The 22,843-nt window shown below is 40.1% G+C and overlaps 1 protein-coding gene across 1 annotated transcript in view; it reads left to right on the forward strand.

Moving 5' to 3' along the window:
- Positions 1-20,149, forward strand: part of grk6 (G protein-coupled receptor kinase 6) — an 80,864-nt gene extending 60,715 nt beyond the window's left edge. The window contains exons 7-17 of the mRNA XM_039777849.1: positions 2,383-2,446; positions 2,944-3,110; positions 6,025-6,063; positions 7,603-7,701; positions 7,797-7,834; positions 9,289-9,378; positions 10,574-10,782; positions 14,045-14,182; positions 15,954-16,091; positions 16,482-16,616; positions 17,035-20,149. Coding sequence (XP_039633783.1) covers positions 2,383-2,446; positions 2,944-3,110; positions 6,025-6,063; positions 7,603-7,701; positions 7,797-7,834; positions 9,289-9,378; positions 10,574-10,782; positions 14,045-14,182; positions 15,954-16,091; positions 16,482-16,616; positions 17,035-17,085 — 1,168 coding nt within the window. The 3' untranslated portion in view covers positions 17,086-20,149. The remainder of the gene's footprint in view (positions 1-2,382; positions 2,447-2,943; positions 3,111-6,024; positions 6,064-7,602; positions 7,702-7,796; positions 7,835-9,288; positions 9,379-10,573; positions 10,783-14,044; positions 14,183-15,953; positions 16,092-16,481; positions 16,617-17,034) is intronic.
- The last annotated feature ends 2,694 nt before the right edge of the window (positions 20,150-22,843 follow it).

Below are 22,843 nucleotides of genomic sequence, written 5' to 3' on the forward strand. Positions count from 1 at the left end.
AGTTGTTGAAGAAAGAATATTCTTATATTTATGAAAGAAAGCACCAAACAGTGTTGAATAGTTTTGCTTCTTTAACTCATATAATAAACCAACGCTAGCACCAAACCATTGGAACTGAAAAGCACCGCTGTTACTCTCTGCTCCTCACCACGGCGCTTCTCAGGTGCTGCGAGCAAATCACTCCGCCCGAGTAGCAGTGCTTCGCCTTCTGAGAATGTAGTTCCCAGTATGTATACGGTTAGAAGATGGCTGTGTCTCATGTGACCTTGCTATTTGTACATGCTGTGACTATACAAATCACAACATGTAAATCGGAAATTGTTGGTGTTATTTTGTCACTTATTGGGAGCAGTAGGCTAGTTGGAACCGGTTACCTCCAGGATCGGAGCTAAGCTAGGCTAGTGGATGTGTCAGACAGAGTTACAACACACACGGAGATGAGAATTGTATGTATGAATTTATTTAACTCTGGGGGGATACTGTGTATAAGCTAAAGTCCCAATAAGTCAGCGTGTTCCTTTAAAAGCTGCCAGAGTAGCTACAGAACTTCAGTCTTGGCTTTTGGTCTTCACTGCTCATCTTAAACGTCACAATACATTAATTCACTGATGAAGTCGGTGGGTCAATATGGAGCTAAATGCAAGAATACACAAACCAACACCAATTATTGAAAGAAGCAGTGTTTAAAAAAAACAAGCAGGAGAAGTACCGTCACAAGGTTTATTAAGCAGTAAATGACTCATCCTGTTTTAATGAGTCCATTTCATTTATTTTGCTTGAATGAACAAACTGTCCAATGGGAGATGAGACGGGAGTTTCTGTAACCAGAGGGAACCAGTTTGTCATTACCAACTCTGTTTCTCTTGAATCCATCCACTGACGACTGAATGTGGTCTCGACAACAGTTTTTAAGATCACTGCACTGTTGAAACACAGCGAGCTTTCATTGCAGCAGTCATACAAGGTTGTCTGTGTTGCTTTTCTGTTTTTGTTATGTTGAGATAATTTTATTTGTACACTCCACCAGCATTCAAATTCATCTTAAAGCACAGCAACATCTTTTCTAGGGCTGCAACTAACGATTATTTTATAATTGTGGATTAATCAGTCCATTATTTCATCAATTAATCGATAAGTTGTTTGGTTTTTAAAGCTTTAGTGCGTAACTTTTTGATATTAATGAACATCCGTTACATTCAAGCCATCGCCAAATGAGTTGCTACAAAGCTAATTAAGACTATCAGCTCCACACAACTCTCTCTGTAGTTCTCAGTAGGACTATGTTCAGAAGATTGTGGCATCTGGCGACTTTTGAAGATAATGACCTCTTCTGGAGAGTCCATCATGTTTTTTTAATCCTCCGAGTCCTCCTTGGCTACTAGCGACTGTGTGGAGGAGGGGTGGGGGTGAAGCGCGATCATGGAAGGCTTGTATCATGTGGGCGCGCCGACAGAATTGTTGTCATTACTCAGAATTCCTCATGGGGGCGACAGAAACTACGCACTATTGCTTTAAAATGTCAAAGAATAGTGAAAAATGCCAATCAGTGGTTCACTTCACTCTACTGTGAAATACAATATTTTCAATATTTATGCTCGTTAGTTGCATCCTCCAGTTACAAGTATTCAAAATGTATTATATTTTTGTTTAGTATATAAGTTTTATTGTGTTATTTTATTTTGTTTACTTTGTATAATGTTTTTCTATTTTAGTCGGTGTGCTTTTCTTTGCTCTTAACCCTTTTTTTACTCTTTTTACTCTTTACTTGACTCAAAGAGCCTGCACAAGAATTCCTTTGTGCCTGGACTGTTTGGTGTATGCACAAACGGCAAATAAAAAAAAATATTGAATCCAAGCCCAAGATGACGTCCTCAAATGTCTGGTTGACTCAAACCAATTAACTGATTATCGAAATAGATGCCGATTAATTTAATAGTTGACAAGTAATCGATTTTTCGACAAATATTTGCAACACTGATCCCTTCCCGAAAGATCTGACCAAATAACCAAGTTCTTAAAAGTGCTAACAGTTGAATATTTTATGTTCAACATTTTAACCTCATTAGCATTCATCTTTTCCACATCTGCAGGTGCATTTTCAAAAATTAAAGTAACATAAAACCAAGTAATTCATGATGCTCCAAAAACATTTGTTCCCTACAAACCACTTTACACTTCACGTATTATAATTTAATAATTAATTTAATAATTTATACTGTTTATTTATCCCCAGTGGGGAAATTACAATTTATCATCTCAAAGGTGTCCTAAAACAGTTTTTCGTTCTCATATATGTATTTTTAACACGGCAGTGTTAATAACAACCTTAATTTTACCCTTACATGTGTGTGTTATAAATGAGTTTCTCTTTGTGTCCAACAGGCAACCGGTGACAAAAAATACATTCCGACAGTACAGAGTTTTAGGGAAAGGAGGCTTTGGAGAGGTGAGTACATTCAGTTTTATTTAAACTCTATTTTAAATCACTCAACACACAACAGAACAACCCACAAACTGTTTAAAACAGTGTAACTCAGTTGTAAGCATTAACATTTATTTGGGACAATATTGGTGTTTAGTAAAAATAGAATCATCACGTTCATGCATACAGCTACGATTTACACCCGAATGCAGCCGAAGTAGAGTTGAAAAGTTCATTTTCATCATATTCTCCTTTTAGATTACACAACAGTGTAAAATCAAAGGAGACGTCTCCTTGAATCGTTTGATGTCCCGAGTTGCCGTTCTTATGATTAGATAAATTACAACCACGGTCTTGTTTTGGTCCCTGGTGCTTTTAGAGCTATGAAGTCATGAGATGGACGGCGATGAAGTCCTCTCTGTTCTATTAAGAGAGTGTATTGTATCTTTTGTTGGTGCAGCTTTTTTTATATGTATAAATGGAATTCTCTCGTCTCGTCTTCCTCCCCCTTTACCCTGCAGGTGTGTGCGTGTCAGGTACGGGCCACGGGGAAAATGTACGCCTGTAAGAAACTGGAGAAGAAGAGGATAAAGAAGAGGAAAGGAGAGTCCATGGCGCTCAATGAGAAACAGATCCTGGAGAAAGTCAACAGCAGATTTGTAGTAAGCCTCTCATCTCATCCACTTTTGCATTCACCTGTTTCTATGCAAATTTTGAGTTTGCATATGGAAAAACCTAAAGGGAGATAGACAGACAGAAAGCTACAATTAATAACAATAAACAGGCAAGCGAGATATTGGATATTAATAGTAAAAAAAAAAAAAAGAAAGCAACATTATTGGTTAAACAGAACAATGATCATTACATAACTAGTACCTTTAGTGAACATTATAGCATGTATGAATTAGAATGAATTCCTGCATTTTTACATACATCACGTTCAGCAAATAACATTATTAGGAAATTTGTTTGAAACGTTATGTAGATTGGTGTATTAATAATGCACTAACACTACTTAAATATATCCATAAATACTTAAGATATTATGTATTATATATTAAATACTTTATGATAAGTAATTGATTTGCATATTTTCTAGAAAGAACACTGGTCTTTTCAGCCTTATGTTTGACATGAAAAAAAGTTGAGACAGTTCAGTTTTTTTTTTAACCAAAATGACAAAACTTTAGCTGTTGTGAAAGTTCATGTCACAAAGGAGTATAAGATTAGATGATACAGCTGTCTTTCTTCTATACTTTTCCTATAGTCTAAACATCCCTTTAAAAGACCAGAAGCAACAATATGTTAGTCCATCTCTCAATACTTTCTGACTTTGGGATTCCATTAGTTACTTCTGAAGAGATAAATCACAGAAAGGCTGTGTTCACACTTGGCGTCTTTTTTGACAAGAAAAAGTTGACTAGGGTGCTTTTGTAGTGAAAATAAAAGCTGGCAGCGTTTTTATTTCAAAAAGCAAACAAGAGCATCTTTTGTTGCTATAACAACAGCTATTGCTACAGTATCCTTGCTAGAGCGCTATGTGGAGCAGTGCTAACGTTAGATCAAACAAAGTGGTGGAGCGAGCTAGAGAAAGAACATAGAGAGAGAGCGGTGCTGCTAACGTCACATAAAACAAAGTGAGTTCCCTGTAAAGGGACTGTTGGTATACGATCCGTTCTGCCTGCACGATCCGTTCTGCACATGCGCAAAACGTTCGCTAGCTAATTCGGCTAACCGCTAGCTGAGACAGCATGTAATAACTTTAAAAGACACTCAAAATAAAACTTGAAAATAAACGTTAACATATATAACAGCTGTTAACGTCAGTTCTACTTTACTTGTGCTCATTTAAGATACAATCAGTCAGTACTTGTCTTTATTGTTATTACTGTAAAGTCTTAATTTAGCTGTAGCCTGCTTTTCCCATTAAGTTTGACTTAACGTTATTTTAGACTGTGAGCTAGCGGTTAGCCGAATTAGCTGTTAGCTAAACTAACGTTAGCTTCCCGGTGGAGGCTAGCCATAGGCTAGCGTGGAACAGATCATGCAGGTCGTATCCTCGGTAAAACAGTATTATCTTGCGCATGTGCAGAACGGATCGTGCAGGCAGAACGGATCGTGTACCGACAGGGAACACCCGGTCATATAATTCGCTGTGCTCCGACTCCATTTTCTCTTGTTGTTATGGAAACGACAGGTCTGGCTACTCCGCTTGTCATTGGTTGGTTGTCCAAAAAGTGCTTTGACGTAGGGCATTTTTTTATTTATTTTTTTTCAGAAAAGTTGAACTTTTTTCAACTTCAAAAAGATGCTCCGAGCTGCAAAAAAACCCGCCGGCGGTGGTGTTTAAAAAAGCGCTCAGGACTTTTTGGAAAACATAGGTTACTCCGTAGGATTATAATGTACGCTGGCAGCTTCAAAAAAGACTGCAAGTGTGAACATAGCCTTATATGGTTTCATTTAAAAAATTTAAATAAATGAAAAAAAGGCTCAGTAGTTCTGTAAAACGGATGGTCACTGCAGTTTTTAATAAAAAATGTGTCAAACAAAATGAAATAGCGCATTTGTTGAAGAGTTGAAAATATAGAATATCACCAGACTTATCCTATAAAATAAACGTTTTAGAAGGTGTAATTGTGTGTTTCCTTTTACCACATTCAACAGTAACCAACAGGTGACATTTCTTTCTTCCAAAATAAGACATTTATAAAGTGAAAAGCTTCACATATTTCCTCCTGAGTTTGCCCTCTGCAACATTAACAACTGCAGTAATTAAAAGACAACATGGAGGTTTGTTCTGTCTCTGGTTTGGTTTGATTCTCTGCCAGACAACCTTCCTTTAGCTTATTTAATTTGGACTCCAGTCAGTCGGCTGGTCCGGGGCTCCCAGGGCTGCAGAGTCCCTCAGGGTTTAAGCTTCAATGCAAAAATACACAAACAACTTAATTACAGATCTTAATTTTTTGGCAGCGGGTGGGTTTTTAGTTATGGGGACGTGCAGGCAACGGCGTTCTCAGCTTCCTGAATACCTTAAAAAATCTAAAGAATCTAAAAAATCTAAAAAATCTAAAGAATAATAAAAACATCCAGCACTATTTCTCAACACCCACTGGGACGTCTATCAGTCCAAAACCCAAAGATATTCAGTTTACTGTGAATGCTTGATTTTTGAATTGTTTATAAAACATTTTCTTATGCTTAAATGACTAAAACACACACACACCAGGACTGACAACATGTGCAATAATAATGTCTGTGCATTAGTGTAAATACAACTATTTACTATACAACTATTTATCTCTTTACTTTTATTTTATTTTAATTATTCCAGCACTACTAAAATTACACACTATATCAAATCAACAGCTGTATTTGAAAGGTAAAATAATATTAGGAGTTAATGCGTTGTTGATAAAATGAAGGGCCCTGTATCTTGCACCCAGTGCAGCGCAGCTCATAGCCTGCCGCCAGTGTCTTTGCTAGTTTAAGACCGACGCAGTTCTCAATTTCCCGTCCAGCGCCCACGTCGTTTAAATAGCAAATACACCTGCGCCCATCTGTGCGCCCATGGGCGTGCTGGTCTTACAGGGAGGTGTGTTCAGGTGCATTCTGGGTGTATTGCTATCTTCAGGCAGCGGAAAGTGATCGCGCCATTGACCAACAAAAACCTGGTCTAAAGTCAATAACGCAGCATTTCATTGTTATTTTAACAGAGCATTAGTAAAATGCGCCTAGGCTCGTTCACAGCGCGCGCACACTATGCTTGTTACACACACAGGGACACACAGCAGCACACAAACATACAGAAGATTAAAAATCTAAATATTACAATGTGAAATAGTATTATGATATGATCTGCCTGCGGGCGTTTTCTTTCATGCACGAGGAGATCAGTTTATTCTCCTGAAAATCTCTCCTTCCTGCTCAGCAAATCCTCCATCATAACAGCAATGTTCCAAGGTCCAAACGCACCTGGCTTTTAAAGGGAATGGGAGATGATCTCTGATTGGTTATTGCACGTTACGCCCAAAACACACCTATGAATTAATGAAGACACTAAGTACAACCTTTTTGAACCATGTGCTCGGCGCACGGACCCTTTTTTCCGCAGTTAAAATTGAGCGTCCAGCGTTAGTTCTGGCAGGCTAAGTAGTCAAGACGCTGCTAACCGCTATTGGCCAACAACACGGTCGCATCAGCTTAACTGCATCAGCGCATCAGCTGGTCAACTCCCCTCGCTGCTAAATGGCTACACTCAAAACTGGGCGTTTGTTCCTAACGCAACCCACCCCTCCCCTGCTTCACCTTTTTTTTTTATTTATTTGTTGTTTATTTGAATAGGGACAGATACAAAAAACAGATTATTACACAAAGAACAATCCGATACCTGTATCACAGTGTTTATAGCCGTGGCTAATTCGCAACACCTGTCCCTAGAAGGGCTTTTAACAGTTAAAATAATAAAGGAGTAAAATTCTTACAGTGAATACAATAAAAAAGGTCCAAAAACCAGTTAACAGCAATAAAAATAAGTGTAGTAAATAAACACATTCACTCGGACTCACACAGATGCAGACCTCACATACACACAGCTATACATTTCATATGGCATGATCACACTGCTGCTGCTGTATGAACCACGCTTTTGATAGTTGTTATACCTTGTCGTGTATAACGTGGCATAAGCTTCTATGGCATCGTTGCCGCTCTGTTCATGTGGGGGAATAGTTTAGCTCTCCCAGTCTTAAACTGTGTGAGCGTCAACTAATGCTGCTGCTGTCCCCTGACTCTCTGCTTTTTCATGGTGCTCATGAAAGGTCAGGGGACTCCTCTGAACAGAGCCACACCGCCAAATTTAATTCGTAATTCATTCAATAAAATTTCCTAAAGCATTTTTATTGTCTGTGTTGTTCTTGACTGTAATGGACCTGACAGAACTAGCAAAAGTGGATTCGTACACGCCCTAAACGCACCTGCGCCAGGCCCTTCATGCCGTGCACTTAGATCGTTAAAATAGGGCCCCTGAGCTTTAATTAAGATGCATCACTGTAATTTAAACATCTCAGCACCTGATCACCTAAAACATTGCAGCAGCATCATTAACACCGCCCTCTGTCTCCAGGTAAGTTTAGCGTGACGCCTCTACGGCGACGGCGCGGACGTCTCCTGTGCTCTTGTAGATTTCACTACCCTATCTCACGAGAAGAGAGAGCCATCTTCTACTCTGCAGAGATCTGCTGCGGGCTGGAGGACCTGCACCGAGAACGCATCGTCTACAGGTCAGACGTTTGTCTCGTCGTCTGTCCTCTCTCCATCTTGTCTCACTGGCTCCCATCTTTGTTCTCACTCTCCTCTCTCGTTCTCCGTCCCACAGAGACCTTAAACCAGAGAACATCCTGCTGGACGACCACGGTGAGTAGCACAGCGTTAAAGGAAAAAGTCGGAGTCCCATTTAAGCTGTTGGAAACTCAAATTCAAATCTGAATTAAAGCTGCAAGCAGCGATGAACGGGCGTCAAAGAGAACTTCTGTTACCGCTCTGTGGGTTGTTGGCTCATTTAGGTAAGGGACATGTGCATGCCAGTTTTCTAAGGACAACAGGGAGTTAGTTATTTTAGTTTGGCCCACTCATTAACTCAGCAGCAGCAGTGGCTGTGACACAGAGCTTATAGGTACTTTAAAACCATTTTTGCCATCTTTTTAATCAAAAATAACCCTTATTCTCAGAGTCATAACTCAGTCAGATCTGAACAGAAAGACATGTTACACATTTTGTTAGATTCAGTGTGAGGATATCAGTATCTCTGGGAGTAAACGTCCATAAGTTTGTTTTGAAATCATAGAAAAAAAAAACGCTCTTTATAGCAACATAACTTTTTTTTTGTTTGTTTTTTCAGTATCAAAGTAATCCAGTGATAGTTGTCTGTATATCCATTGGCACACATCAAACATGAACTGCTAATATTTTATTCGGCATAATTGTAATGGTGCCAATTTGCCAAAATGTAAAGATGTATGGACTAAATTAAATTCTCCATTATTTAGGGCTTTTAGGATCCATGTGATACAATTGAAAGCTCTGAAACAAGAGAGGAAGTGGACCCTGAGTTAAGATGGTTTTGTCAAGTGCTGTTTCCAAGGTCAAGAATAAACTGTCAAACACAACTTTAAAAATAATTTACAATACAATTTGTAATGCCAATGTATTCCTATTTAAAGGGAATTGTAATTGACATCCAGCACCTCATTTATTAATTCTAAAAGAAATTAAATAATAAGTCACTGAAAAGTCTATAATTATTTCTGTGTCACACAACAGACTCTGGTGTTTGTATGACAGCAGTTTGTGAAATCATCTTCCGCTGTGAATCACCAGAGGGCACTCTGACTCCAGCAAAACGGCCCGGATCCTGAAACCAAAAGCTTCCACAGCCCACTGGATGACTTTGCAAACGGATGAAAATTATATTATAATTAATTCCAATTCCAAATTTACCACTTTAATCTCAGAGGATAGCCGCGTTGTTAGTCCATAAATTTAGGACTTTATTCTTAGAAAGAGTTATTTCTCGGAATATTACCCCTCTCTCCTGGGTCCGTAACATTATTATTTTTCTCCTACAATGGCCTTAGAATGCTGTCGTAGCAGAAGCAACTTGCGTGATTGCCAACATCAAGCTGACAAGAAACTGTGTTATACTGGTTAGTAACTGATGCTGACAAACATCTGACATATTGCTGTTCTTCCATCTTGTATGTGTGTGTGTCTGTCTGTCTGTCTGTGTGTGTGTGTGTGTGTGTGTGTGTGTGTGTGTGTGTGTGTGTGTGTGTGTGTGTGTGTGTGTGTGTGTGTGTGTGTGTCTTCAGGCCACATCAGGATATCAGACCTGGGTTTAGCGGTTCATGTACCAGAGGGAGAGACCATCAAGGGCCGGGTGGGAACGGTGGGGTACATGGGTAAGTAACCTCTGACCTTTATCCATCTCTCCTAGTGACCAATAGAAACGAATTTCACTCTAAATGTCGATCGGAGGGGGAACCATCTCACTTTAACACTGTGGTGTGAATGTTCTAGATTCTGTGTTTTTATTTTTACTTGAATCTCTTCTTTTCATGCCACTTTCTACTTCTACTCCGCTACTATTTCAGAGGGAAATATTGTACTTTTTACTCCATTACATTAATCGGACAGCTTTAGTTACTAGTTAGAGTTAGGGTTAAGATGTTTGCACACAAAACACATGTAGTTTATAAAACATGATTTTTTTTGGGGGGCATTTTAGGCCTTTATTTCCACAGGACAGATGAAGACATGAAAGGGGAGAGAGAGGGGGATTGACATGCCGCAGGTCGGAGTCGAACCTGCGGCCGCTGCGTCGAGGAGTAAACCACTACGTATGTGCGCCTGCTCTACCAACTGAGCTCACCCGGCCACAAACATGATTTTTTAAATTATGTATTAAACTATAATAACGGCCTACAAGTCCTTTTGAAATGATTATACAACTAAACACAGAACTGTTTGGATCATTTCCGGTTTCTAAAATGGGAGGATTTTTCTACATTGAGTACTTTTACTTTTAATTCTTTAAGTACATTTTCCTGATGATACTTACATACTTTTGCTTAAGTAACATTTTCAATGCAGGACTTTTACTTATAACAGAGTAATTTTACAGTGTGGTATTAGTACTTTTACTTAAAGGTGCTGTAAGTAGGATTGCGAAGATCCAGGACAGGACAAAAAATGTGAACATTGACAACTTCTCAGTCCCTCCCCCTTTCTGCTAAAGCCCAAAACGGTTTTCTAAGCCCCTCCCCCCACAAGGGAGAATGAATGTGTGTGCATGAGTAGTGATTGACACGCAGGTAGACACCCTTGGCCCTGATTGGTGCCTCTGAACAGGGAGCGGTGGATTTTTGCAAATCACACTACAGGCTGTAGGTGGAGCCAGATTAGACAGATTTCTTTTTAATGACCTGCTTCATGTAGTTCTACTGGAACATAGGGTCAGTTTCAACAAATATGACAGAAAGTTAGTTTTATTTAGTCTTACCTACTGCACCTTTAAGTAAAGGATCTGAATACTTCTTCCACCACTGTTCAGCGCCAACAAATCCCTCCCTCTGCTGCCTTCCTTCTCTCCTCCAGCTCCGGAGGTGGTGAAAAACGAGCGCTACACCTTCAGCCCCGACTGGTGGGCGTTGGGCTGCCTGCTGTACGAGATGATCGAGGGCCAGTCTCCCTTCCAGCAGAGGAAGAAGAAGATCAAGAGGGAGGAAGTGGAGCGGCTGGTGAGGGACGTGGAGGAGGAATATACCAGCAAGTTCTCCGAGGATGCCAAGTCCCTCTGTAAAATGGTGGGTGGATGTTTCAAGCGGCCAAATCCACTTGCCTCTAATGTGCTCTGATCTGTAGCTCCCCATCCACCAAAGCTCCATATTTTACCATATTCTAACGCTTTACCTCAGTGTTTAAAAAGACTTCCTGAGAAGAAAGACTTGCTTACAAAAATGTGACACATTTCTCTGCCTGGTAAGTCCACGTCTCTGTCTGTTTGGCTGCATCGCTTCCCTCACATCACACTATAAGGGTCCAGTTACACTAGCATCTATTCCAGGGGTGTCAAACATACAGGGGCAGTGGTGGCCTAAAGGTTAGAGAAGCGAGCTTGTGACCAGGAGGTCGTCGGTTCAATACCCAGATATCTGGGTGGGGAAAGTGAAAGAGCCCTTGAGCAAGTCCCTTAACCCCAACCGCTCCAGTGGAGCTGCTCAGTGGCCAGCAGACCATACTGTGGTTGTACTGGGCAGCTTCCAGGTATGAATGTGGAACTGTATGAATGTGATCAGGGCGTTCCTCTCAGTGAACCTTCCTGAATAAATAAAGGTAAAAAACAACAACAACATACGGGCCTTGGGCCAGAACCGGACCACCAAAGGGTCCAATCAGGCCCACTGGATGACTTTGCAAAGTGTGAAAATTGCAGCGAAGTAATTAATTCCAATTGCAAATTTACTTTCACTTTAAGCTCAGAGAGTTCTTTTTCCGTAAATTACGAGTTATTTCTCTGGGAGGGATATTACCCCTCTCCCCCGGGTCCGTAAAATAATTATTTTCTCCTTCAATGGCCTTAGAACGCCGTCGTAGCAGAAGCAACTTGCATTTGCCAACATCAAGCTGACAAGAAACTCTGTGGCAGATAAAAGTTTCTTATCTTTCTGGAGTGGTTTACTGGTCTGGCCCAGATCAAATTAGGGGTAATGTGGCCCATGAACTTAAATGAGTTTGACACCCCTAATCTATTCAATTTCACACCAAATTAAATTTGGAATCATACAAATCAGTCTCCAAATCAGTGGTTTCAGCCACACCATGTATATAAAAACATGCAGAGCTCTCTCCTCACGTTACATTTTGGGTCAGTTCTGACATATATACTGCTGTTGACCAATCGCAAATTTGACATTTGATGGCTCGGTCATGGCTCGGTCACACTGGAGATAGACTGGCTCAGTGGGTGTAAATTGCTGGGAGAAAGCCTGGCATTCAGCTCGTCTCTCACGCGCCAGATGTCCCTTCCATCTCCCTAGTTCGGCTGTCAGAACTTAGTGGCGCCCAATATAGTTGTTACAATTTAGTTTAGTTTATTAAAATGCAGCATGACATTTGACAAGCAGATCAGCAATGTTGTTAGAATGAGCTTTTTCCAGCTTTGTCTCCTGGCTAGATTTAAGCCCTTCCTTAACAGGCACGGTCTAGAAAAGGCAATTCATGCTTTTATTCGTTCAAGTTTGGATTACTATAATGCTCTTTATGTTGGTTTGAATCAAACCTCCATCTCACGACTTCAACTTGTGCAAAATGCTGCTGCTCGCTTTTTAACAAATACATCTACACGTGCACACATCACTCCCGTTCTCTACATCCTTTTAGAATCGATTTTAAGATTTTATTGTTTGTTTTCAAGGCCTTAAATGGCCTTCTTAACCCTGCGTGAGCACGACCGGTCATTGCGGTCTTCAAATCAGCTGTTTTTAGAAGTCCCGAGGTCAAGGTATCAACGGTGGGGTGATCAGGCTTTTGCGGTTGCTGCCCCGAGACTCTGGAACAAGTTACCCCCTGATATTCACACTATTACAGATGTAGCTCTTTTTAGATCTAAAATCAAAACCTATTTGTTTAGAATGGCTTTTAATACGTCGTAGTGGTGTGACAATTTCCCTCTCCTCCTTGTTTCTATCTAACTATGATTTGTTGTTTTATTCTTGGTTCCTGATGTAAAGGGCTTTGGATACCTGCTGGTTGCTGTAAAGTGCTATATAAATAAATGTTGATTTTGAATTTGAAATGTTGATTTGAAGAAAAAAAATAAAAGGCTTGATACTAGGTAAAACATGGTGCAGGGGAGGTTAGAAGCCAAGAAAAGGCTTATTTTGGTCTGGCCTGCACCACCAATTAAAAATATTGGAACTGCTTATTACTTTATTCCTGGTTGGCGAGCGAGCTGGCTCACTGGCACGTTGGCCGGTTTTACTTTCGCTTTAGGTTGTGTTCAGACCGTTAGTACGCAGACTGCTCACTCGTCTGACCACGACACTGTGAGCTTCCTGGAAGAAGAAAAAACACACACAAGGTTGTCCATCAAACTTTTTCAGCAGCAACAAAATGAGTTAAAAAAACACCCTGGTGTCCAGCGTGCAAGCTCACGTCCCTGGTAGATGAGTTTGTATGTGGACAGAGTATTTCTACTGTTGACTTGGCGTTTACCGAGACAGAGGAAACAATGATAATTCTAGGTGTTAAATCCTGTCTAATATAGTATTATAAACCAATGTGCGGTGTTTTGGAGTTCCCAAACTCAAGGATCTGTTACTCAAACTGGTATTTCATCATCTCGCCTAAACCTGAGGTACCAAAGCAGCCACTGGTGTTATTTTACCCTTCTGTTGTCCTCGGGTCAAATTTGACCCGTTTTTTTTTTTTTAAAGAATCATCAGAAATATGTTTTTTTTAACCAAATTGCCCCCCAAAAACATAGATGGTTCCATATAACGCTTTTTAGCAAGTCAAATGAATGATCTGTTGACTAATTAAATTTTTAAAGTTTTTTTGGGGGGTGTTATTCAATTTTATAACGTTTGATAAAAAGATTTAGTTTCAAAACAGTATCCTGACCAAACTTTGATGTATAACCATCTGTGATAATCCATCAACATCCTCTGATTTTAACTATTAGTCAAAATAATTAATAATTTCTGGTGGTTTTTTAATCAAAAACATTTTGGTATAATTTCATATAAATTTCATATACATTTTTTTGACCATGAATTCCAAATGTAAAACTTTTGGTTAGAAGTTGGTGTTAGTAGTGCATATAATAACAAAAATCTTTTTTTCTTCTTCTTTGAAGCATCAATAGCATCGAAAAAACGTTAATTTTTTATTTTGACCCGGAAGGACAACAGGTTCATGGTCTACGCGAAGACAACACAAGGGTTAAAAGCAGTTTCATTTTTGGACTGAACACCTGCGTATATCCTCTGACACTCTGTGTTTCTGCTGCTCTTCTGTCACTTCCTGTGGTTCGTAACAGTTTTATTTTTTTTCTGAATCCCTCAGCTTCTGGCCAAAGATCCCACAGACAGGCTGGGCAGCCAGGGAGGCGGAGCCTCTGAGGTCAAAGCCCATCCCATCTTCCGCTCAATCAACTTCAAACGCCTCGAGGCCGGCATGCTGCAGGCGCCCTTCATTCCTGATGTACGTCCATCCAAATATCATCGCCGACATTTAAGTTCACTGAACCTCAGGAAGGATTGTGCAGCAATTTCAAGAAAGATTTCTGTACTACATTCTCCCTCACATTCTTTTCACTCAAGAGTTAGAAGGAAATATATATATATGACAGAACCGAGATCAGTTTCATCTCATGTGTGACCGGTACAGCTATAGGTCCAGGAAGTGTTAGTCTCGCTTTCCCAGACCTTCCTCCACAGCGCTGCAGAGGAAGGTCTGGCTAGTCCACACAGCATTCCGGGATGGGAGAAAAACGTGCTCTGGTTTATTGCTATTTCTTTAAACCAAACGCAATCGTCTTGGGCGGCGCTAAGCTCCGCACGGTGCCGCTGCAAAATAGCCTCGGGAAGGAACTTGTTTTGGTGGAACATGTATACGTTCAAAAGTAGTTTTACTCGTGCAACAGAAAACTGTCTGGATTTACCCTGCAGAGATCCTGAGGAGCAGTTAACCATAGTCCTCAGAAATCCACCGCAGTTTAGAACGCCAACACAAAGAAAGAGGAAGGGGACGGACATCAGCGAAAATACATTCATCTGGCGGAATTTCCTGTGACACCCGAGCAATCCCAGAAGTGGAACGTCGTGGATATAGACTAAGGAAGTGTTAGCAGAGGTGTACCTAGTAGTTTCAATGGTAATATAGGTGTGATTAATTCAATTTAATTGAATTCAAATAGCTTTATTTGACTCAAAGAGTAGCGCATAAAAGGACAATTCACAGATACGGTAAAAATATGAATAAATTAACATTAATGTGTATATGTTAGTAATAACATTAATCAAAGCTAATCTAAATCTTTTCGTTTAACTTCCAGCAAGAAAACTAATATTTCCTTAAAATTCTTTAAATAGAGAGCTGGAAATCCAATCTGCTCTACAGCACAGGAAGTGGAATTAATTAAATCAGATTAGTAAGAATGTCACTGAGGCTCATTATATGGAGCGTGCATAATTCACCTGCCCAGTGTCTGGAACAGGAAGGATTCCCCACAGTGAGCAAGCTGTTGTCTTCCAGCAGGTTTTATGTCATGGAAGAACAGAGAGATTTTAAATCTTGATCGAAACAAAGACTTCAGGAAAGTCACGCCTCAGCTAGTCTCTCGCATTGCCAGACCTGCCTCCACAGCGCTGCATGGCATTTCTTTAAACCAATCACGCTAAGTGCTGCAAAATAGCCTCTGGAAGGAATTTGTTGTGGTGGAACATGTACGTTCAAAAGTAGTTTTAGTCGTGCAACAGAAAACTCCGATTGGACAGATAGTCTAGCTAGCTGTCTGGATTTACCCTGCAGAGATCTGAGGAGCAGTTAACCATAGTCCTCACAAATCCACCGGAGGTTAGAACGCCAACACAAAGGAAGAGGAAGGTGACGGGCATCCGGCCGAAAATAAGGGACATCCGGTGCCGCCCAACTATGCTCGGATTTGCCGCTTTGCGCGGCGCTCAAAGTTAAAATTATTTCAACTTTGAACTTAGTTGCCGCTGACCTTTCTAAAGCTCAACCAATCAGATAACAGTGTCGTTACCTAGCAACGGGAAATAGCTTCCTCGCCACCCTTGATGACGTTTACCGGTGCTGCGATTTGCTCTCTGCGCTTTGCTCTGCGCCCTACCTAGCGGTGCGCAGAGAGCAAATAGTGTATCATGTGTAGGCGGCTTTAGAGTGTTAGCTAAGCAGCTGAAATGCAGATATGTCGGTGAAGTTAGCGGTTCGTGTGTTTGTGCGTTTGCAGCCGCAGGCCATCTACTGTAAAGACGTGCTGGACATCGAGCAGTTCTCCACTGTGAAAGGAGTGGAGCTGGAGCCGAAAGACGAGTCTTTCTACAGCAAAGTGTCCACAGGCAGCGTCTCCATTCCCTGGCAGGATGAGGTGAGTGACATGCATTCATAAACAACACAAACACATCCTGTATACACATGTGTATATGTGTGCTGCAAGAATTAACTGCTTTCATCCACTCAGTCTTTTTTTGAATACGCATATCTTCTTGGTTTGGTAATAATATGATATTGTGAAGTAGGGGCAGGATTTTATAAGCATTATGCGTCCACTTAAACAGGACAAAGCTATGTCTCTTCATGCACGTGACAGAAAGAATCAGGGGCGTCGGACTGGGGGGGGAAAAGGGGGACTGAATACCTAGGTCCCTCATGTGAGGAGGGCCCAAAAAGATGCTAGAATGAATAGCTGTGGATGCGGGGAGGGAAAATGCCTTTCTACAGGGCCCAGAAAGAATGAATCTGGTCTTTTCTCCTGCAGATGATCGAGACGGAGTGTTTCACAGAGCTGAATGTTTTCCACCAGGACGGGGCGGTTCCTCCTGACCTGGACTGGAGGGGACAGCCGTCTCCTCCGCCCAAACAGGGACTCCTGCAGCGGCTGTTTGGCCGACAGGTTAGTGGGCTCCTTCACCTCACCTCACCTCACAAACATCAGTATACTTTTACAGTCATCTGTGCACATCTGTGCACACCAGCCGGAGACAGTTTGGCCCCAGTTTGTGCTTCTCCTGCGAGCATTGTTTATTGCATTGAAAACATTCCAACTTAAAGTCCCCCTGTTTCTCTGTACTCACCTTAGATTTTATCAAAGATCCTCTATAGTAAAGCGCATTTGAAGCAGTGCCAGATATACTGGCTTCATGAAGGTGTTTGACGCAACAGCGTTTGTGTTCAATCCGCCTGATCGGACAGAAGACACATACAGACAATATTACAAATGTTTTTATACAAAAAATATTAAAGTGTGTCAGTCAAGTGTGTTTAGTTCAAATATGCCCCAAAGTGACTCTTTTCTCCGCCTCCCTCTGCAGGACTGCTGTGGTAACTGCAGTGACAGTGACGAGGAGCCCACCAGGCTGTGACACACACACACACACGATCCCATTTGTTTACAACTTTTGCACATTTGTATTTTTAAGCATAGTACTATCTCTAAATGTCAGAATGTATATTTTCAGCATAGCCATAATGTTTTTAATGTTATTTAAAAAGTTGTGAAATATCGACTGTCGACGCGAACCTACGGACGATGAACAGATGTTTCTTTTTATTTTTTTTCGTTTGTTTTGTTGATTTATTTTTTTTTGTCCAGGGAAGGCTTTGCTTTGACATTGATCCACTTAGCAAATGTCCATGTAACTGATCTGGGAGCTGCCTCTGGCCACTGAGCAGCTCCACTGGAACTATAGCCTGCTGTAAAAGTGCCTAGAGCTGGAGGGCACTGTGACGGTGGGCACTAGGGAGGACAAAGCATTCCTCAATCTCTTTACTTTTCCCCACTTTGTTCAGGGAATCAAACTAGTGACTTTCAGCTCAATAACTGTGACCACTTTTCTTCTTCCGGCCTCCATTCTGCCGTGAACCAACCTCACCGCTCTTCTTCTACTTCATTTTCTTCTATTTAATTCTTTTTAAAGTGTGATTTAGATTTTTGCTTGGACATTATGGGTTTGAAATGGTTAACGCCAGAGCTGTGAAGTCGGCTACATCTGCAGATATTTTTATATCAATAGTATTATCTTTTTAAATTTTTTCAGACAAATTGACTGGTGTTTGCGGCTCCAGTTACACTATGTCAGTTCTGTGTGGTCAAATTTTACACAAACTCTGAGGGTACAATGAATCCCTTTCATGCTCCGAATATACACGCTGCTTTCAACAACATGCTTGTGTTATTTTTCGGAGATGTCCTATTTTTAAAACCCAATGAACAACTCACACATTATGTTAATGCTGCAGTGTTGGAACTGGAATGAAAAAAAAAAAAAGTGCCAGTTTCTGAACTAGCAGCCTGCAAAACACCCACATTCGGAATACAAATGATGGTAATTTCTTGGGAAGTTTTTTTTTTTTTGAAATTTAATAAAACCAAGAATCTGAGTACTCTTACAAACATTATCTTTCAGGGTTTCTGTAGAATTTATTCCTTTCCACAATTTCATTCCCCGAGCTTCCTCTCGTTTTTTCATTACTTTGTGAGCGGATGGTGGTGAGGTGATTCCCAGCCTCTGCGGGTTTACATTCACCCTGCCAGTAGACCACTAACAATGCAAGGGAAAAAAAGTCCAAAGTGTTGTCTGTCCAGATCGGTCGCAGGCTGATTAAAGTCACATTGAAGCAGCAGCAAGAGTAACTGAAGCTATTAGGTTGACTGAAGCTGGTCTGTTCATCACTGCAGTTAAATGCCTCAGCTGGTCCTGTTGCAGTCAAAGAATATGGCCTCTTGTTTTAAGCTATTAAAATGAAATACCTCTGAATGTACAAACGGCTGTCATGGGACTTCTGGTATTTGAGAAGACAGACGACAGAAACACAAGAGAAGACAATAATAGGTTATTGAATTACATCAAACAAAGTGTGGAATTCACCTTTAGCTGTCCCACAATCTCTCCGCCCTCCAAACATTTCTCAAAGCTGAAGCTGTCAGTGAGGTCGTTTAACTGTTTCATAAATGATGGCAAACATTTAAAGGGTCGGTTCACCAACTTTACAAAAAAAACTACATATTTTCTCAGTTGCTTCTCGTCTTATCTAAGCCATGCAGATTATTTTTTAATTATTATTATTTGCTCAGGTTTAGATTATTGTGAGAATTATCTGTCTTAATATCCTGGAGCTGACTTGTGTGTGAACTTGGGGGTAGATAAATATCCCAGCATGCATTTTTATCAACCAAAATGACCAAACCAAAATGATCTGCATGGCCAGATACCGCTAGAGTAAGTTAAGAAAAGTATGCGTTGGTGTAATTTGAATGAATTTACCCTTTGATAAAGTCTACGGCTGCAACTGACGATTATTTTTATTAGTCTGCTGGTTATTTCTCAATCATTTTGTCGATAAGAGTTTCAGGAAACTATGAAAAAAATGCTGTAATTTCACACAGCCCAATGTGACATCCTCAAATGTCTTGTTTTGTTTGAACAGTCCAAAACCCCAAAAATACTAAGTTTTACTGCCGTTTGTGACAAAGAAAGGCATCAAATTCTTACATTTGAAAGGCTGGAACCAGCTAAAGTTTGGCTTTTTTCATTAAAAAAGTAGTGATTAATCGATTCTCAAAATTGCAGATCGTTTTCAATCGATTAATCAACAAATCATTGCAGCTGTAATACTTTGTGTTGAAAAACAGAACTCATCTTTTAAGATATTTACTTTATTATACATTTTTTCTTTTTTCTTTTAAGATAATCAACCGACTGTTGTTTTTATGTATTATCGTGTCAAAATGGGTCTTTTGATGTGCATATGCAGAGATGGATTCATTGTTCAAGCTTCTTTAAGACTGTCATAATTTGCCTCCTGCTATCTTCCTTTTGTTCAGCCACAGAGCTCTGTACTATTTGTTTCGAAGCACTCATTCAAACCAAACCAGTTATCCATAGAAGATCAAAGATGACAAAGTCCTTCCCATCCAAGGTGCCTTTAGATGTTTGAAGGTACTCCAGCCTGTAGTCGCCTCTTTTTATACATACTCTACGTGTCTGTACATGTGCTCATTCAAAGCCTGCTGCTGCGTCAGCTTCTCTTCACTTCCTGTCTGTGGTACCTGGTGTGTTCGTCGTCAAAACAACATCACTCCGGACGTGGACTCTCTTTGTGAAATCGAGGACGATGAGACTGAAAGAATCTCTGCACTTAAGGACTGCTGTCGACGCTCCCGTCCCCCGACCTCTGAACTCTGGAGTCTCTGCAGTGATTTTCTAAAAGACTGCGAGGACAAAGGGGGGGGCGGGGGGGGGGGGAGCATGGCGAGTCAGAGGAGCTCGCTGTCATCCTCCATGGACGTTTAAATCAGGACTCTGTATCAAAACTGCTGTGCTGTGTCTCTCTGCTGTCAGATAACCTCTGTCCTTTATGTTTGTGTGTTGTTGAGGATGCGCTTTAATCTGCCTTAAAGGATAATTCCACTTTATTACAACTTGAGTCTTGTTTTTGTTTGTTCATTGTTGTTATCAGTAGTATTAACATTGTATTCTCCAAGTTCAAATCTGGGAACATTGCTAAAAAGAACACTGTTAAGAAAAGTCCGTAGAAATGCGGGCTAATATTCTGTGTTAATATGAAGGAATTTTCTGTAATCATTTTTCACAGGTGAAAAAAAGATTTTTGGATTAACAGAAATGTCTGTTTAAGAAGGTACAGAGGATATACTGTAAATCTAGAGAATTTTCCGTTTTTCGGATTAACAGAAATGTCTGTAAACTCAACGGAAATCGTACTGGTAATTTTCTGCCAGGACATTTTCCGTTTTTGTACGGACTTTTTTCTTACAGTGAAGTCAGATGGGTAAAAAAACTAAACACGACCAGTCAGACAGTTAATAAAGGCACTGAAAACCTTTTATCTCACTCAGCTGCTGTGGGCATTACATACAATCATTTTCGGCCAACGTTAGATGACTTTTGATTTTTCACATGATAGATTTCGGTATTTTTTGTGTGTTTCTCTGTGCTCTTCTCACTGGGGCTCAGTAGAAAAAAGGCAATGTGATGACGTTTGTGGGCTCGATTGCTTATATCTGGCCACTGTCGATCAAATCAGATCAATCACACAGTCCTGATGAAGAAGATCCCCTGGATTTTTTAATGTTAAAAAGGTACCCTGTGGAGTTTCTGACCATTAGTGGTGCTCCAAATCAGTGGTTCTAAATGCTGGTCCCTGTTTTGTTAGTATAGAGGATGAGAAACATGGATGTAAACGACAAAGGTTTCAACTTCTTCCAAAACTTGTCTCTGCAATTGTTATATGAGGAAGGAGTTGTGTTTAACATGTTAATTAGACCTCAAGGTTACACACAATGTGTTTCATTTTTTTTGTTTAAAAAAAAAAAAAAAACTCCACGGGCCAGGGTCCCTTTAAACTTTTGATAAATGAGATGCTTCCCCCACAAAATTTTACTGATTGTTGCTTATTTAGTCATGAATTTGTAATGTTATAGAGACAAACATATTCAGGGGCTTTAAACAAACAGGTTAGAGAAAACAAGTTAAGTTAACTGTAAAATTAATTATAGTTGTAGACCAACTTCCTGCTGCAGCTTTGATCTCGTCAGAGCTGCAGACTTGCTACTCTGAATAGAGCCAGAACTTGACTGGAACCCTGGAGTTAACTTAGAGCAAACAACATGTTTTAAATTTAAGGTAACTGCTGTCGGCAACCGCTACGTTATTTCCATGTTGACTAAAAATGACACGTGCAGGGATGGAGATGTCACTCGCTGCCGATTGGTTAGAGCAAAACCAAAACATCCTATCTCCCAAAATGAAGTTAACTGACGTGAACACAATATCATACTGAATGAATGTAGTGAAAGAAAATGGTTTGATTATCAGGCTACTGAGGAGACTCCTGAAATATGTGTTTAGCCTTTTGGAGCGCTGCCAAACTGGCACAAGTAATACAATAACAACACTTTCTGCTGCAGAGAGTGGCTTTCCTTCCCCGAAAAACACCCACATAAGTCATTTGTTCAAGCAGCAATTACGACTCATATTTAGGTTTATAATGGCTGCAGCCAGGGACGTTGGAACTATAATGTGGGAAAGGGTGCTGTAAATATATTTGAAAGTCTGTAGGATGTAGGGGAATCTTAGTTATGATGGGAGTAAAGCAGGAAGTAAAGTAACAGCGCAAGAGGTGGGTCAAACAAACACAGGACTTTCACCCAGGAGAGCGGGGAGAGTTTCACGTTTGAAACTTAAAGTACCTACACAAAACTCTCTGTATTTCTCAGTATGACTATGTTCAGAAGATTGTGGTTCGGTGACTTTCCATCATGAGAGTCCATCATGTTTTTTTAATCCCCCGTGTCCTCCGTGGCTACCAGCAAGTGTGTGGAGGAGGGTTGGGGGTGCGTAAACGATCACGGAAGGCTTGTATCATGTGGATATGCCGACAGTGTTGTTGTCATTACTTAGAATTTCTCATGGGGGCGACTATGCACTATAGCTTTAATTTAGTGAGTTTCACGTTATTATCACTGATAGAAGCGATGGACAAATTATAACAAATAGAACAGAAACAAATGTAGGCTACTTATCCTTTAGGACTAAAATCTGGATCTATGTGTGTCTGAAAATTTAAGGATTCTTTTATAAATTATCTTGAATCTCTGTAACAGACATTTTGTTTCCATTTTCACTTATACATACATATATATATATATATATATATTTTTTTTTTTAAGTTTTCACAAGAAATTATCCAAACTGAACTGATCGTTCAATGTCACGGATAACTTGAATAGAAAAGTTGTGTTGGTCCTATTTAATGTTTTTTATACATATATATATATATATATATATATATATATATATATATATATATATATACATATATATATATATATATACACATATATATATATATATATATATATATATAAATTATAGATTTAAAATTAATGTCAACTGCTGAGAGCTTAGATGTAAATGTGTATCATGTTTTCTGTTTTTTTCTGAGCCCGGTTTGTAAATACTGTGAGAACAGGGGGAAGGCCTCTGTTTGTACCATAAACCTACGTTTGTGTGTATGTATGTGTGTGTGCTTTTGTACTTCTATCTTTGCGAGGACCTGATCTGAGTTTTAGAGAAGTGAGGACATATTTTGAGAGTGAAG

The sequence above is a fragment of the Perca fluviatilis genome, chromosome 16, assembly GCF_010015445.1.
Source record: "Perca fluviatilis chromosome 16, GENO_Pfluv_1.0, whole genome shotgun sequence".
NCBI lineage: Eukaryota > Metazoa > Chordata > Actinopteri > Perciformes > Percidae > Perca > Perca fluviatilis.